Source organism: Rhinoraja longicauda, chromosome 14 (assembly GCF_053455715.1).
Source record: "Rhinoraja longicauda isolate Sanriku21f chromosome 14, sRhiLon1.1, whole genome shotgun sequence".
Lineage (NCBI taxonomy): Eukaryota > Metazoa > Chordata > Chondrichthyes > Rajiformes > Arhynchobatidae > Rhinoraja > Rhinoraja longicauda.
Genome location: NC_135966.1, coordinates 27,883,434 through 27,900,137, shown reverse-complemented (window position 1 = coordinate 27,900,137; position 16,704 = coordinate 27,883,434). Strand labels below are relative to the sequence as shown.

At 39.0% G+C, this 16,704-nt stretch overlaps 1 protein-coding gene across 3 annotated transcripts in view; it reads right to left on the bottom strand.

Annotated features, from left to right (window-relative positions):
- The window catches only part of ctnna1 (catenin (cadherin-associated protein), alpha 1), a 366,450-nt gene that overhangs the window by 19,371 nt on the left and 330,375 nt on the right, over positions 1–16,704 (bottom strand). For 2 of the 3 annotated variants that reach the window (XM_078411617.1, XM_078411616.1), the window contains exons 8-12: positions 9,428–9,508; positions 3,526–3,678; positions 2,439–2,531; positions 1,842–1,998; positions 153–353 (exon numbers count right to left, since the gene is read on the bottom strand). In XM_078411617.1, the coding sequence (XP_078267743.1) occupies positions 153–353; positions 1,842–1,998; positions 2,439–2,531; positions 3,526–3,678; positions 9,428–9,508 (685 nt within the window). Of the gene's footprint in view, positions 1–152; positions 354–1,841; positions 1,999–2,438; positions 2,534–3,525; positions 3,679–9,427; positions 9,509–16,704 lie in introns of all 3 variants that reach the window. The other variant, XM_078411618.1, reaches the window with a different exon arrangement.

Genomic DNA, 16,704 nt, shown 5'->3' with positions numbered 1-16,704 from the left:
AGTGCTGTCTGATCTGTTCTGACACATAATATGGGATAGGTGACCACATGAAGCGACAGCACAAGAACATTTAACACTGGCTTTGTTTACATCACTTTGAGCTAGGCTATGTTTGAACAGGCAAGGAACTACAGTTCGAAATGGAGTATTACCAGTATTAGACAACAGCTTGGTTGCTTCCAGAACCTTTTCAGTGTAGACTCCAGGTTCATAGTTGTCCATCTCTGAAGTGACAACATGTACAACTCTTGCAGCACGCCCTCGAATTGCACCTGCTGTACGGTCTAGTCCATCTACATCTTTCTCTTGGAGTGCGATAACACATTTATTTACATCTTCGAGAATGTGATTCTCTGTTTAGAGGAAAGCATAGTTGATTTAAGATTTATTCATATCAATAACTTTTAATAAGTTAACTTATAATCAACTCAGTTCAATCAGCTCTCATCAGAATGTTGGTTTCTAAATTTGGAATACATAATAATTAACTTAGTTCAACCCATCAGAATGCACTACTTGCTAGAGGTTACTATTATGAGAACTGGAAAAAAAATCAATTTCTAATGCTTCAGGAGGCTGCTTAAAAGATCTTGTAATATTCAAACAGGCGAGGAAATCTTAACTTGACCAGCACTCTCCAAAAACTGATTTATCAAACAGCTATTTTTTAGGCCATGTACACATATTAAATCTAACCAAGTAACATGAAATTGAAGGGTTTGAGATGTCTAAGAGTTACAAATGACTCTTCACAAACTTTGCAAAATTAGGAAACAAGTGGAAATTTAAAAACATGGAATACACAAGTTATGACAATGTAAGACTTTTGAAATGCAAAGAAAGCTAACTTTTGTTTTTCTTTTTAAATCCACGGCAGAAACTTCCATGCTCCATTTCCGCCTTGAAGAACTACATATTACAGCATCAAAGCTATAGTACTGACTAAAGGCTTGTGAAACTATTCTGTGCTACAAACTGCAATAACATCAAGTATGTTTTTTTTTTAAATTAAAAGAAAATTATGGTTCCATAATACAGACAAGTAACCATAATCAACAAAACGGTCTTTAATGCTTCAGTCAATGTTAGTAGGTACTGTCCATCAATCAATTCCCACCTCTGCACCCAAGTGCCTTAAAATCAGAACCCAGATTGTTTCCAACAATAACCTGGTTCTTCAATGACCATTTGATTATTAGATCAGATTTAAGCCAGCGCATTTCACTTTTGGGAAAAGTATAAAACAGCTAAATGTTTGGAGAAAAAACTGAAACTAGACAAAGGATATCCCAGAACAATTTTAGATATTGGACAAGGGACGGGAAGAATGCTCTTAAATATGATCTGTAATCCCTGGGAGCATCTGTAAGTGTGGGGTATTTGCTTTCAAACAAATATGAGAAGAGCTTCACTAAGACATAGAAACAGAGAAAATAGGTGCAGAAGTAGGCCATTTGGCACTTCGAGCCAGCACCACAATTCAATATGACCATGGCTGATCATCCAAAAATCAGTACCCCATTCCTGCTTTCTCCCCATATCCCTTGATTCTGTTAGCCCTTAGTGCTATATCTGAAATTTAAACGTTCAACATTTTTGGACTGTTTATGAACATAGGTTACAACATGGGTTGACTTATGGACAACCCTCCATACAAACGAGTTCCCATGATACTACATTGAAAAGTCCAATGTATGTTCATATTTTTATTTCTACGAACGATATAACTAGTTTCCTTTTTCTCTATTCACGTTAGTAATTGTCCTTTCTTATCAGTTCTTTAACATTTTGGAGTCAGTTAGATGGGATGTCCAATAAATGTATTTTATTCTTTAAAATACCTGAAACACACAAGAAGTCATCAATTGAAGTAATGTCATCCACAGCATCAGTCAGCACACGCACTTGCTTCTCCCATAATTCTTTGAAGAGATCCATATTGTCCTGAGCTACCTTACTCTGAGGTTTAGCCGCCAGTGCCAGGGCAGCGTTTATGACCTGAAAAATGCAGTTGCAAATAAATTTGCATCAATTGGACAGGTGCATTATTTTAAAAACAATCAGTTATATGCATAGGTAATGAAGCCATTCATTTGCAAGTTCATACATCTTCAGAAAATGTCAAAGCATTCATTTATTTAAATCATAAGACCAACATTTGTGATTTAACAGTGACTGATTAAAGAAGCTACTGGTATTTAAAGCTGCTGCCAGTGTTAATTTCTTGGTGTTGAAATGTGTTCTAGTGACCATAACTAAAAACTGAAAAAGGATAGCAAATCATTAAAAATACCAAATTATTTAAATATTTTCTGTAAAACAGATTATTTTAAAGGATGAATAGAATTTATTATTGTTATTTCATTGGCAAAACACTTTATGAACGAAGAAAAGCAATTCTGATTAAATTTTAAATTGAATAAGATATTTTGCCAAACCTGTGGGCAAAGGCCTTCAAGCTGAGTGGCTGCCATGCGAACTAGTTTCACACCTTCTTCATTGTTGGAAATGGAGCACGCAAGGTTGGCAACCTGTAAATAAAAATTATTAACAGCGTTTCATAGCTTTATAGACAAGTAAGCAGTCCCAGTTTAGTTATCCACTCAGTACAAAGATTGGGTGGATTTTATGTGAGAGAATAAGTCAAGTCAAGTCAAGTCAAGTCAATTTTATTTGTATAGCACATTTAAAAACAACCCACGTTGACCAAAGTGCTGTACATTTGATTAGGTTCCAATAGAAAAAAAAATGAAAACATACAGTAGCACGCAAACAGTTCACAGCGCCTCCTCAATGAGCCTCAAACGCTAGGGAGTAGAAATATGTTTTGAGCCTGGACTTAAAGGAGTCGATGGAGGGGGCAGTTCTGATGGGGAGAGGGATGCTGTTCCACAGTCTAGGAGCTGCAACCGCAAAAGCGCGGTCACCCCTGAGTTTAAGCCTAGACCGCGGGATAGTGAATAGCCCCAAGTCGGCCGATCTGAGGGACCTGGAGTTAAAGAGAGGGGTTCGAAGATTTTTGATGTAGGGGGGGGAGTGTCCATTTAGGGCTTTATACGTGAATAGGAGGAGCTTGAAGTTGAAGTGTTGGGGACAGAATCCAGAAGTTGGCCAGCAGAAAGGGACAGTGTCGTGGAATTTTAAATTAAAGGAGAAAATACTTATCAAGTCTGATAACGCCTGTAAAGGTAAACAGTTGCTTCTGGTCACTGATCTTTCATCAGAAATAATGAACCAGTTCTGATGATAGTTCAAGGATATGAAACACTTAGTCATGCAAATTTGTTCAACAAGCTTAGTTAGCATTCCCCGGTTCCCTCACCGCAGTAACAGGTTGTCCAGTTTCATTTTCACATGGAATAATGTAACAGTCAAAAAGAGCACAGAAAATTAATTTTACAATCTTTTAATTTCACAAGATATTTCCAGTTTATACACCAATAATCAAGGTTTTAATTGAAAGATGATTGTTTTAAAACAGAAATTGATATATTTAATTTAGCAATGATAGAAATATGCACTCACCTCAACTAATTTGCTGGCATGGTCACGGAATACTTGGGCATATTCTTTCACTTCTTTTTCATTGCCATTCTTAGCTGCTTCAATCAAAACTAGAAGAGGTACATTGGTCTCCAGGAAAGAGTCTGATACATGATCCATGACAGCTTTCCTCAGCTGTAAAAAAAAAAGAAATTTTAAAATTTTACCTGAACAATGCAAGTACTGCAGGACTCACTTTTCAGTGACCATGCATTACATTCAACTTTAATTAACTAAAGATATGTCAGCTTTGTGCAGCTAAATCCTTGTATTTATAAGCAGATTGAATATTGGATTTATACTTTACAACTCTCAAGACCAAACAATGCCAATAAAGAGTTACTTGTTTGGTTTTGTCGTTCCCTTGCAAATAATCACAAAAAAACTGGTTAGTAAATGCATTGCGTGCCAGAATAGCTTTCCAGTATCAGCTTCCTCAGCTCCCAATATTTTACTGTTTGTGTTTTTTTTGAACAGTTTTAAAAAGATGTTCTCTATGATCATAGTCATCCAGCAAAAATTCCTCATCAGTTTTGGCCTGAAATTTTATCAAGTTAAGCTGGCCTTTATTCTTACCACAGTGCATCTATTATGTATCCCAAGCGAGTGAAAATTCAATGACTTCCTGCCACAATTCAGAAAAAAACAAAAAGCAAGCTCACTATACTCATGGACCTTCCGCAGAGAACACTTGCTGCAATTAATAGGAATAATCACTGTAGCAACATGGAAGTCAAAGCAAACATATCAGAAATGTATTTTCTCGGATCTACAAGTTTAATTTTGTTTTCTAGCAATTGCTTCGGAATTTTAGATTTCTCAGCAATTTACACCGTGTGGTGAAAGTTCAATGCAAGTTAATTGTAATTGATGTGGAGCTACATGCAGCTACTTAAATTGTAACGATTAAAAATGTTGAAAATGATATTACAAACAGTCAGACGTCGGAGGGATACTATAAGAAATTCTGTTACTGTATCAGGTGGATATTTTAAATTACAAACAATGTAAAGGATTTTTGGATTTATTTTCAGGCATAACAGATTTATTAAAATGCAACAGCTATTTTAAGTAGATGGTCTTAAAACAAAGATTAGCCGTGAAAGCAGCGGTAGAGTTGCTGCTTTACAGCGAATGCAGCGCCGGAGACTCAGGTTCGATCCTGACTACGGGTGCTGCACTGTAAGGAGTTTGTACGTTCTCCCCGTGACCTGCGTGGGTTTTCTCCGAGATCTTCGGTTTCCTCCCACACTCCAAAGACGTGCAGGTATGTAGGTTAATTGGCTGGGTAAATGTAAAAATTGTCCCTAGTGGGTGTAGGATAGTGTTAATGTACGGGGATCGCTGGGCGGCACGGACTTGGAGGGCCGAAAAGGCCTGTTTCCGGCTGTATATATATGATATGATATGATATGATATGAAAATATTGGCCGTGAAAATTCCTAACTTATAAGCAGACCAATTCCATGATATTTGATGTACAGAACAAAGCAAAGGTGAGCAGGGAATATTTGGAAAACAGCGATTCCCACTGAAATAGAAGCCATACAAAACTGAAGCGAAGGCAGTACTGGCAACACAACAGCATACGATATTTCATAAACTTTTGAAAAGTCAACGCATAATCAACATAATTAAATCACAAAATGTAAGATTTTAAGAATGAGAGAATAGTAAAAGATGCTCATTAAGCGTTTCTGTCAGGTTTTAAATGTATCTAAAGTGGCATTGCAGGGCTTCCACAAAAGAACATAAAAGCATTGGCAATTAGATTACAAAGGCCATTGTATGATTTCAAGTAAGTTGAATCTATTGTTCACAGGAAACTGCAAATTTGCACCAGGGGGCAGCAGTAGAGTTGCTGCCCAACAGTGTCAAAAACCTGGGTTCGATCCTGATCATGGACGCCATCTGTACGGAGTTTATATGTTCTCCCTGTGATGGCGTGGGTTCTCTCTAGGTGTTCTCGTTTCCTCAGACATTCCAAAGACGTGCAAGTTTGTAGGTTATTTGGCTTCTGAAAATTTTCCTTTGTGTGCAGGTTAGAACTACTGGATGGGTGGTCGCTGGTTGTTGTGGACTCAGTGGGCCGAAGGGCCTGTTTTCACACTGTATCTCCAAAAATAAAACTACTGATTCTCCTATCTTCCAAAAAAAATCATAGGATAAACATTCTGTAAATAAAGCCAAATCTGTTGGTTATTTCAACGTTTCCCTCACCATAGGCAAATGAGTGAAAGTAGAAAAAATACTTTCTACTATTTTCTAAATGGAGAGAGAATCCAGAAATCAGAGGTGCAAAGGGACTTGGGAGTGCTGGTGCAGGATTCCCAAAAAGTTCATTTGCAAGTCGAATCGGTAGTGAAGGAAAATTCAATGCTAGCATTTATATCAAGAGGACTGGAATACCAAAACAGCGAGGCTCTAATGCTGAGGCTCTAATAAGGCGCTGGTCATGCTGCATTTGGAGTACTGTGAGCAAATTTAGGCCCCATATCTGAGGAAGGATGAGGGTCCAGAGGTTTACAAGAATTATGCCAGGAATGAGTGGATTAGCATATGATGAGCATTTCACAGCACTGGGCTTCTACTCACTGGAGTTTAGAAGATTGAGAGGGGACCTCATTGAAACCTACAATGAAAGGCATAGAGTGGATGTGGAAAGGGTGTTTCCACTGGTGGAAGAGTCTAGTACCAGAGGCCATAGCCTCAGAATTAAAGGGCGCTCTTTTAGAAAGGAGGTGAGGAGGAACTTCTTTAGTCAGAGGGTAAATAATCTGTGGAACTCATTGCCACAGAGGGCTGTGGAGGCCAAGTCAGTAGATATTTTTAAGGCAGAGATGGACTGATTCTTGATTAGAACGGGTGCCAGGGGTTATGGGGTGGACAATGCGATTAGGAGGCAGAGATCAGACATGATTGAATGACAGAGTGGACTCGATGGGTCGAATGGCCTAATTCTACTCCAAAAACTTGTGAACACCTACATGTTATTGCTTAGGGCTAAATACTTTCAAGTTTTAAGTTGGCTGCAGATTTCCTAGTGACAGATTACACGATAACCTTTGTTGGATCGCATTGTTGGATCATTCCGTTATAAAAGGTAGACACAAAATGCTGGAGTAACTCAGCGGGTCAGGCAGCATCTCGGGAGAGAAGGAATGGGTGACGTTTCGGGTCGAAACCCTTCTTCAGATTGATGTCAGGGGAGGGGATGGGACAAAGATAGGATGTAGTAGGAGACAGGAAGAATAGTGGGAGAACTGGGAAGGGGGAGGGGAAAGATGGACAGTGGAACTATCTGAAGTTAGAGAAGTCAATGTTCATACCATTGGGTGGATCCTGTTGGAGGTGGCGGAAATGTTGGAGGATTATTTGTTACATACGACGGCTGATCGGTGGAAGGTGAGGGCAAGGGGGACTCTATCCTTGTTACGAATGGGGAGAGGGGGAGCAAGAGCGGAGCTGCAGGATATAGAGGAGACCCTCCTCACTTTGTGTCTACCTTCGATTTAAACTAGCATCTGCAGTTTTTGTTCCTACACATTTAGTTATAAAAAGTACATTTTAACAGTGATTAAATTACTATTTTAACTTGGAAAGAGGATCATGATGTGGGAAAACCCTCAGATGTTTCATCTCGATACAATCGGCTTGCCCTGCTTCTGGCTCCAGATTTCACTAGCCTTATTAAATTTATAGTAAAATTTTAAAATTGAAGAAATTTATGGATATAAAACAAAGAATAAATGGCAAATATAACTGCTGCAAAAATGCAGGAATCCATTATGGAAATGATAAGAGTACAATTAAATAATACTACAATTTGAAAGAAGCAACTTGTTTTTATGAAATCATCTTCAATGCCAAGTCCAGTTCATCATTAACAGGGCAGATAAATGGGAATAAATAGTTGCATCTTACGGAAATTGTATTTTTCAAAAAACTATTTAATTTTCGAGATCTTGTCCACTTGAACATTGTGTTATCAGTGCAATTTCCCACTTCTGTTTTTTTTAATGGAAAGAAGCTAATTGAAGCAGCAGCATTGATCTTTGGCCCTGGGACAGAGATACATGGAACTCCTGCAGTGATGTTCTGAGGCTCGGATAATTAACCTTCAACACTACATGTAGGAAATAAAAACTGCAGATGCTGGTTTAAATCGAAGGTAGACACAAATGCTGGAGTAACTCAGCTGGTCAGGCAGCTTCTCGGGAGAGAAGGAATGGGTGATGTTTTGGGTCGAGAGTCTGAAGAAGGGTCTGAGTTTGAAGAAGGGCCTCAACCCAAAACGTCACCCATTCCTTCTCTCCCGAGATGCCGCCTGACCCGCTGAGTTACTCCAGCATTTCAACCTTCAACATTATTTCCTTTATGCAAGATAAGACTTCAAACTATAGAAGGTTTTCTCCTTCATGCTCATTGACGTTAGTATTTGTTGTGGTCACGAGTACAGTAAATCCTCGCAATTACGGACCTCTATATAACGGATTTTGATTGTAGAGAACCAAGGTGTCCATTCGTGGTGGTAGTTGGAACGGAGCAGAGTTCAGCAGCAGAAAGGCAGTAGTGGGGAGAGAGTGAGCAGTAAACACTCTTGAAGAGTGAAGCATTGGGTTTGAAGCAGCTGAAACAAAGCAAGGTCCCGGGGACATTGAATGCAGAAGCACCGCATGCCAATGCACCCGCATTGACTTGGCAATGCGTGACTCGGTCGTATAGAGTGCTTCCGATTATGGGAGTGGAGAGGGCGAGCAGCATGAAGGTGGAGTGTGTTGTGGGCCCATCCCTGATGCACCCCGTGAGAAGCCGGGGGGGTCTGTGGCTTACTGGCCTGCGAATTGCCCCTGGTTTAACCCGTTCTGGTATTGCGCTTCTTCCCATCCAGCCTTGGGTTAAACTAGTTAAAATTTACCCCCTCCCCACTCGGTTATAGTGGACGATTGGCAATAATGGACACCCCCCGCCCCCGCTGTGATCCGTTATAGCAAGGGTCTACTGTAATGAGATTAGATTTAGTTTAAATGGTTTCAGGTTACTTAGAATTAATTACAATTTGTTTTGAATTGGCCAAATAGGTGTCCTAATGGACCAGGGATTGTTAGTACACTAGTTCAACCACTACAATACCACTCTAAATTACTTCCTTTCAGATTGTGCGCAATGTGAAGAGGAATTGCAATTCCAGTTGAGGAGTATGCAGGAAAAGCCATCATACCATTTGAATGTTCAGAATGATACTGTTTAAAGTTTACGAGGCAGAAAGTAGAAATACCTTAAAGCCCAGTGTGCACACTTTGACTTCAATTTCAGACGACCAACAGATTGAGTTTTGGCACATTTTTTGCTAATTTGAACTAAACTACCAAATTACTAGTGAGTTACAAAATAAATTATGGCTATTGGAAACAATGCTGAAATTAATTTATCATTGCACTTCGTACTGAAACACAAAAACCTTTACCACTTCACCCGTTGCTTTTTTTAAATAAAAATTTCAATTGTCAAATTTTGACTTAAACCCTAAAGGATGAAACCTTCAATCGTTTAATTTTTTTATCTGCACAATTAGCGGAGCTACCTCAGATTTAGAAAATGCTTTGGGATAATTACAAACACAAATTAATTAGTGCTCTTGCAAGACCCCAATTTGCATGGGACAATGATATGCAGGAGCTGCTTGGGTTGGACAAAATAAAATGGTTCCTGTCGGAAAAAAAGGGGCTAGAAATTGGTCCTGTGGAAAATTAAGCACAGTTCATTTACAAATTCTACAACAGATTTTAATAACTGCAGAATACTTTTAAAGTATTATCAATGTGTCACCTATTTAAATGGAAAGAAAGTTCTTTTTAACTGTTACTTGTTCGATTTACAATACCTGTCTGCGCAAGTCCCTCGTCTTTTTGGTCATTTTGTCAATCGCAGCATTGAGTGCATCACCCCTTTCTTTTCGACCAGCCTGAAATAAAAGTGAATTTTAATATAGCATACTCTATAATATAAGAAAGTATCTGTTTGCAAGAATGAGTTTGCAACAATAAAAATTCAACAAGCTATGAACAGATTAGTACTTTTATACCTATCTAAATATTAAAATATGCGTGATCCTGAATTAGTTTCATAAACCATTAATATCCTTTAGCAATGAATGCAGTGTCAAAATTACATTGACATTTTAACATTACAACATTGGTCCTTGAAATTCTGCCTCAAATGCTGCCTCAAGAAGTATCCCCACCATCCAGTCTATGTCCTCTTCTCACTGCTACCCATGAGCTGGAGGTATAGAAACCAGGTTTACGAACTGCTACTTTCCCTCAACCATCAGGTTTTTGAACCGACCTGCACAACCCTAATCCTATCATAGCAACAGATCACAATAGGCCAATGGGTACTACCATGGACTTGTTATCAAATTATGTTTGGCACTAATGTCTTGCTTTTACAATAAAAAAACTTTAGTTGTCTTGCTTTTGTAAGATATTGAAGTTTTTTTTTCTTTACTTTTAAAGATATAAACTTCAAAATTCATACTCTACACTTGGAGCAGCAAATGGGACTCCAGGATGGTCTGTTGCCTCCCTGGTGCAAGGGTCCCAGATGTATTAGAGCAGCTGCAGAACATTCTCAAGGGGGAGGATGAACAGCGAGAAATTGTTGCGCACGTCGACAAAACTAACATAGATAAGAAAAAGGATGAGGTCTTGCGGAGTGAATAGAGGAAGTTAGGCAAAAAGTTATAATACAGGACCTCGAGGATGCTAATCCTTTGATTATTACCAGTGCCACATGCTAGTGAGGGGTTGAATAGGAGGATTGGACGACCATCCATCACGCATGGATGAGAAGTTGGTGCAGGGGACCGGGATTTAGATTTTTGGACCATTGGGTTAGAGGTGACCTGTAGAAGAGGGATAGGTTGCACCGGAAATGGAGGATCACTAACATCCTTGCAGGCAAGTTTGCTAGTGCTTTTCTGGATGATTTAAACTAGAATGATGGTGGTGGTGATGGGGGTGGGAGAAAGAGAGAACCAGAGCAAAAGGTCAGCAAACAGAAGGGCTGATGAGAAAGTGGATGTGATGATAAATTTCAAAAGGCAGACAGGCAGGGAGATTCATGATTATGGGGATAATGAAGGGCTGAAGCAATATGGTGGGTATAGCTGATGAACTTTTAGATAGGCACATGGAAGTGTAGGGAATAGAGGGATGTGGATCATGTGCAGGCAGATGAGATCAGTTCAGTTAGGCATGATCGGCACAAACATTATGGGCCGAAGGGTCTGTTCCTGTGCTGTATTAATGCCCTACTTGAGGGTATTGCATTAGCAATAATTATTCAACCCAAAAAGTCCAATCACATTTCAAACAACACAATCAAGTAATGCCGTTTTACAAACCTCACCAATATTGAGAATTGTCTGACAATTTAATTAGCATAATCTAGGTCAAATTAGAACAGCGCAAACTTCAACAAAATCTAGGCACTAAGACATTCAGATCTCAAATGTTTGACAATCAGTTCAAGGATGTGCTTCCCATCTTCCAGTCAAAGACATTCCAAACCAACACTTTTTTCCCCCCAAAAAGTAACTACATACCATGCTAAAAGCTGCTAATTATTTTGTCTGTATAATACACAATCAAAGTAATAGTTTTTTTCCAAAACAATAAACAACAACACGATCAAGTAATGCCATAATTTAAAAAAGTACCTCTTGTGCACTAATGTTGCCTTGATTGGTATTTTGCCCGTATAAATCAAAATGGCAGTACAGAACAACATTTGGGAAAACACAGAAGTCCATTAGAACCAACCCCCCCCCCCCAAATCCCATTAAGATAATGGCTGATATTTTATTCTCAATTCACTATCCTGCATTAACTCTGTCTCTTTTGATTTCCTTTATTTCCTCAAAATATATCAACCTACAGAGCCCTTTTAGGTAGACAATTTAAATATCCCCATACTCCGTTGGATGGCTGACATACTGTTCTAGACACTTCTGCCGGGAGAACATCATTGCTGCATTAATCCAACAATTTTATTGTACATTTTTATTAAGATCACACCTAATTCTAAGCTTGTGAGCACAGGCCATTCTTTTGACAGCACAATTCTTGCATTATTCCAGGAATCACTCGCAATTAGGCATGTTTTTTCCGATATTAAAAATAATGAAACCCCAGGGAAATTTACAAACATCTTTTCTTTCCAACTTATTTGGTCCAGAAAATTACACCACACTTAAAATATTGCATTTTTAATGAACGGAAACATTTAATTTTATGCGAGTGGCCTTTTGAGGAGTATGGTTAACAAAAAACTGTTGATGAGATGTGAAACATCAAGTACAGCATGATTTTACAGGAGCAAAACAAGTGCCATTTTAATGACAGAAATTCACCAAGTTAGATGAATTCACCAATTCACGCAGCAGCAACATTCATTCAATGGAAATGTGTAAAATAATTTGTGCCAACAATTTCTAAATTATAGTGTTCTTTAGAGAAAATATTTCGACCTGCAAATGAGGAAAATCTTGTGTACATTTTGTCAGCCATTCTTGTGCTCCTCCTAGTGGCAGCAATATTGGAACAGGGAGGCTTTCTGCCTTTTAAGCCAGGAACACAAAAGCAGCAGCTTAACAAGAAAGGTATGGAGGAATTAGAGGCGAGGAGAAATCGTTGTTTTAAGTAGAAATACATTCATAAACAAAAACTCCTTGTGCAAATAATGATACGTTAATTTTTCCACGGATCTTTTGACATGAAACAGAGGGTTGTTAGAAATAATAATGATTGTGCATACACTGAGGGTGACATGTTGAACTTAAATCTTGAAACAGAGCCAATGTGATCCTTAACTCAACAAAAAGTTTGGCTAACTACTGAAAACATGACACACAAAAGTTCCCCAGTGTGAACTGCATTCACTGGAAACTACATAAAGGATACTCATGTATATTCAAAGTAGGACTCTTATGAGCTAGTGACACAGTACGTGAAACAGTTGTGAATGAAGTTCAGCATAATAGTGTTCGCCTAACGAATGGACTTGTGTTCTCAAAATCTCTAATGAACAATTATTGGGCAAGGATTCTCGTAAATCAGCAGGGTTGGTACCCATTCCACAAAAATTGAGACATTCTTGATTTTTTTTCTGCCCCACTTTTGCACAAAATATTGTGCCTGATATGATTTGAGAGTTTAGTGTTGGACATGTGAATAATGTATGGCCTAATTACACTCCTGGCTTCAATGTGGCAAACTAATTTCAATTATCCTGTAGTGGATTTGACGATCAGGGTAGTCATCTGTGTCCAGTGGTAAAGGTGCCTGCTTTAGATAGTTCATATCCCAGAAGCATAGGAGGCCAGGGACCATTGATTCCCGGCATATAATGAGCTGTATTTCAGGTCTTGGTCTTAACTTTTGCTTTGATGGCCATAGCAATGTGCACTGACACAATTGTGAATTATTACTCTCAATGTCTGCCTCAATTGATAAGTGGCTAGCAATTGGAAGATGCGGTCTGCATTTATCAGGGCCTCCTCATAGGCCTTCATTGATAATATGTGGTTACACAGCAAGGGTAGGTTGGTAGATGACCTTTGTTCTGTAGAAGTGCAAGATTTAAATTATTAATGATGGCTTGGAGTTTAGCATCTGAACAAATACATTTGCAAGTGCCGTCTGTGTACTGCAGTTCAATAATGAAAGTTGATTTTGGAATAGATGCAATGTAGGTTGAGTAATAAAGATAGAAACCATCAACTGCAGATGTCAGAATCTGGACAAAAAAAAACAAATCGATGGAAGAACTTAATAGCCAGGCAGCATCAGTGATAGGAAACGGACAATTGGACTTTCGGTCAATACCTTTCCTCTCGACTGAAAGAATGAGATAGCTAGTATGGATTGAACAGTGTTCATTGCCCAATACATGACTAGGATGGTACAGTGGCACAGCAGTAGAGTTGCTGCATTGCAGCATCAGACACCTGGGTTTGATCCTGACTACGGGTGCTTTCTGTAGGAAGATGTACGTTCGTCCTGTGACTGCTGGGTTTTCTCTGGGCACTCCGGTTTTACCCCAAACTCCAAAAGGTTTGTAGGTTAATTGACTTCTGCAAATTGTCCCTATGTGCAAGGCAGTGCTAGTGTACAGGGTGATTCCCAGTTGCTGCGGACTTGATGGGGGCAAAGGCCTGTTTCCACGCCGTATCTTTAAAGTTTAAAGTAAAGAAATTAAGGAAACCAAATATCAAACCATCTACCACCATGGCAGGCATCGCCTGCACGACGTTGGTTCGGGTCTGTGGATTCCATGTAGCTCTTGCCTGTCACCTCAAAATCTAATGAACTGGAGTGGAAGTAAATCATCCTTTATCTTGAGACATTCAAAGGAGGAAATTAGCTCAATTCCACCAGGATGATTGTCAGAGGTTAAGTCCAGTAATGCAGTGCAAAAGACACGAGTGTTGGGGCAATGATGCAGCTTGCTTGACATTTATCTGAGAAATGGGTCTGTTAAAAATCATGGTTTGCATATCATAAAATATTTGGTTTTATATACAACAGCCAAACTTGAGAAGGATGTTCCACTGGTTAAAGGGGTTGTACAGACTCAAAAAGGCAATCTATTTTCATAGAATCATATTCATATAGCGTTGAAACATTTTCTTTGACCGAACATATCTTTGCTGACGATTAAATACCTAACTGTACTAATCCCATTTACCATTAGATGGTCCATGGCCTACTATGCTTTGGCAATTCTTGTGGTCATCCAGATATTTCTTAAATGTTGTGAGAGTACCAACATCCATCACATTACCTGGCAGAGCATCCCACATTGCAATTGCCCCTCCAAGGGCAAGAAATATCAGTCTGATCCCTTCTAAACCTCTTATTCCTCATCTTAACCCTATGTACTCCAGTCTTAACTCACATCTGACACGGGGAAAAAGTTTATCATTATTTACCCGAGCTATCGACCACATTGTGTTGATACTGCTACTTGCATTTCTCTAGGGAGAGCTAAAGAAGAATGAAGGTTGCTTCCATCGGGCCTCATGGTGGATAGAATTCACATTTCAATTAGGAATGCAACTCTTCAGCTTCTGCAGAGTAGTCGAGGATGATTTCAATAATCAATTCCCTGCAGCAGACAGATGGGAAACTCCATGATTAATAAAATCTAATCTTTCTTGAAGGCGGTCATAATTTGGCTATTCAAGCCTAATTCACATGTATTATTCTTCCCAGATATGTGAGAATATTATGAATTTAGGACTAAAATTCCTCCCTACTAAATTTTAGAATTTCAGCACGGATATTGTCCATTTCACAGATCATCTTGTTCTTAAACTGGCATACAGTCTTTCCAAATGTCTGTCAGTTAGAAGTGAAAAGGAGGAAGGGCCAGATAGTTTTCTGTGGAATAGGAATCTTTGCTCAGGTCAAGGACAGAGTCACTTTTCAGGAGTCGTTCAAAATTATTCTTTGGGCAGGCACCAACTATCTCACATTTTGACAAGTTATTCTTAATTCAAGGCTCTCAGCAGGTTGGACGTTAGACTGTAGTTGACCTCGAAGAAGCTATGCATGTCATGATAATCAGTGAATATCTACCACACAAATGTCTTCTATTACAATTAAGTAACTTGGGGATCTCCTGGTCATTCGCATCAGACGTCTTCAAAGAGAGGCCAAATATGCTAATTATGATAGATGTTAGGTTACCTTGAAATCTGAGACCCTCTGTAGTTTTTGAATCATGGCCAGGCTTATAATTCACTAAAAATATAAATGCAATTACTACGAAGCTACCTTGTTTTTCAACCAATATTGGGTTTTTTTAATAGTTAAAACAAGATTGGGACAAATGACTTTGTTAATAAAGATAATTATCAGCACACAAAGGAATGTGTCCGGAGGAGGCCAGCTAACATCATGTCAAAGCAGATATTGGTATTAAGCCAGCACCTGATCTAAAAACAGCCCATTATTATTTGCAGGCGGTAATTTAAATTATGTCTGCACTAGAAACAAACCGGCTCCATATGTTGAAGGTAACATTATTAACAATTGTATCAGTGAATTTCATGAGACATTTTATACCATTTTGAATGTCATTAGCAGTGCCAATTCAGACTTATGATGGAAAAACAGACTGGAAACAAGCCATCTAGGAAAATAAAAAGTTGCCAGTCAAGAAAAAAATAAGAAGGCCTGCTCTAGCTATAAGGGTCAATCACACAAATGAAATGACCAAATCATGCAAAGCTCAACAGTGTATCTGGTGTCAGTGCCAACAATATTTGACCAACTGAGCAGCCAGAGGTGGCCTGCTCAATACAATGATACCAATAAAATTCAGTAAAAGACTGTATACTCCATACACAGCCCCTTATTATACTCCCTATACACTCACGATTGTGGGACCAATTTCTGCTCAAACTCCATTTACAAATTTGCAGATGACACCACTGCAATGGGCCGGATCTTGAACAGTGTTCAGGAAGGACATAGTGCGCTTCATACATGGTGTGAATCAACCTCCCCCTCAATGTCAGCAAGACAAAAAAGGAGCTGTTCACTGACTTCAGGAAACAAAGAGTCAAGTCAAGTTTATTTGTCACATACACATACAAGATGTGCAGTGAAATGAAAGGAAGATGGTCGAAAGCTTCAAACGCATATGCATAAATATCACCAACAATTTGTCCTGTACCAACCAATTGAAGCTGCGTCCACAACCGCTACACCAACACCTCTACTTCCTCAGAAGACTAAAGTACGTCATGTCTCTAACCACTCTTGCCAACTTCAACAGATGCACCGTAGAAGGCATCCAATTGGGATGCATTACAGCTTGGCTCAGTCCAAGACAACAAAAATTGCAGAGTTATGGATGTAGCCCAGTAAATTACAGAAGCCTGTCGACTCTATCTGGAAAAACCGTCAACATAATCAAAAACCATTTACACACCAGTCATTCCATTTTCTCTCCTCTCCCGGAAGGCAGAAGATACAAAAGCTTGAAAGCAGGCATTACCCGATTCGAGAATTGCTTCTGCCTCGCAGTTATCACACAACTGAAGGTCCACTCACAGGCTAAAAGTGTAGTACCTCATTGCAAGTGTAG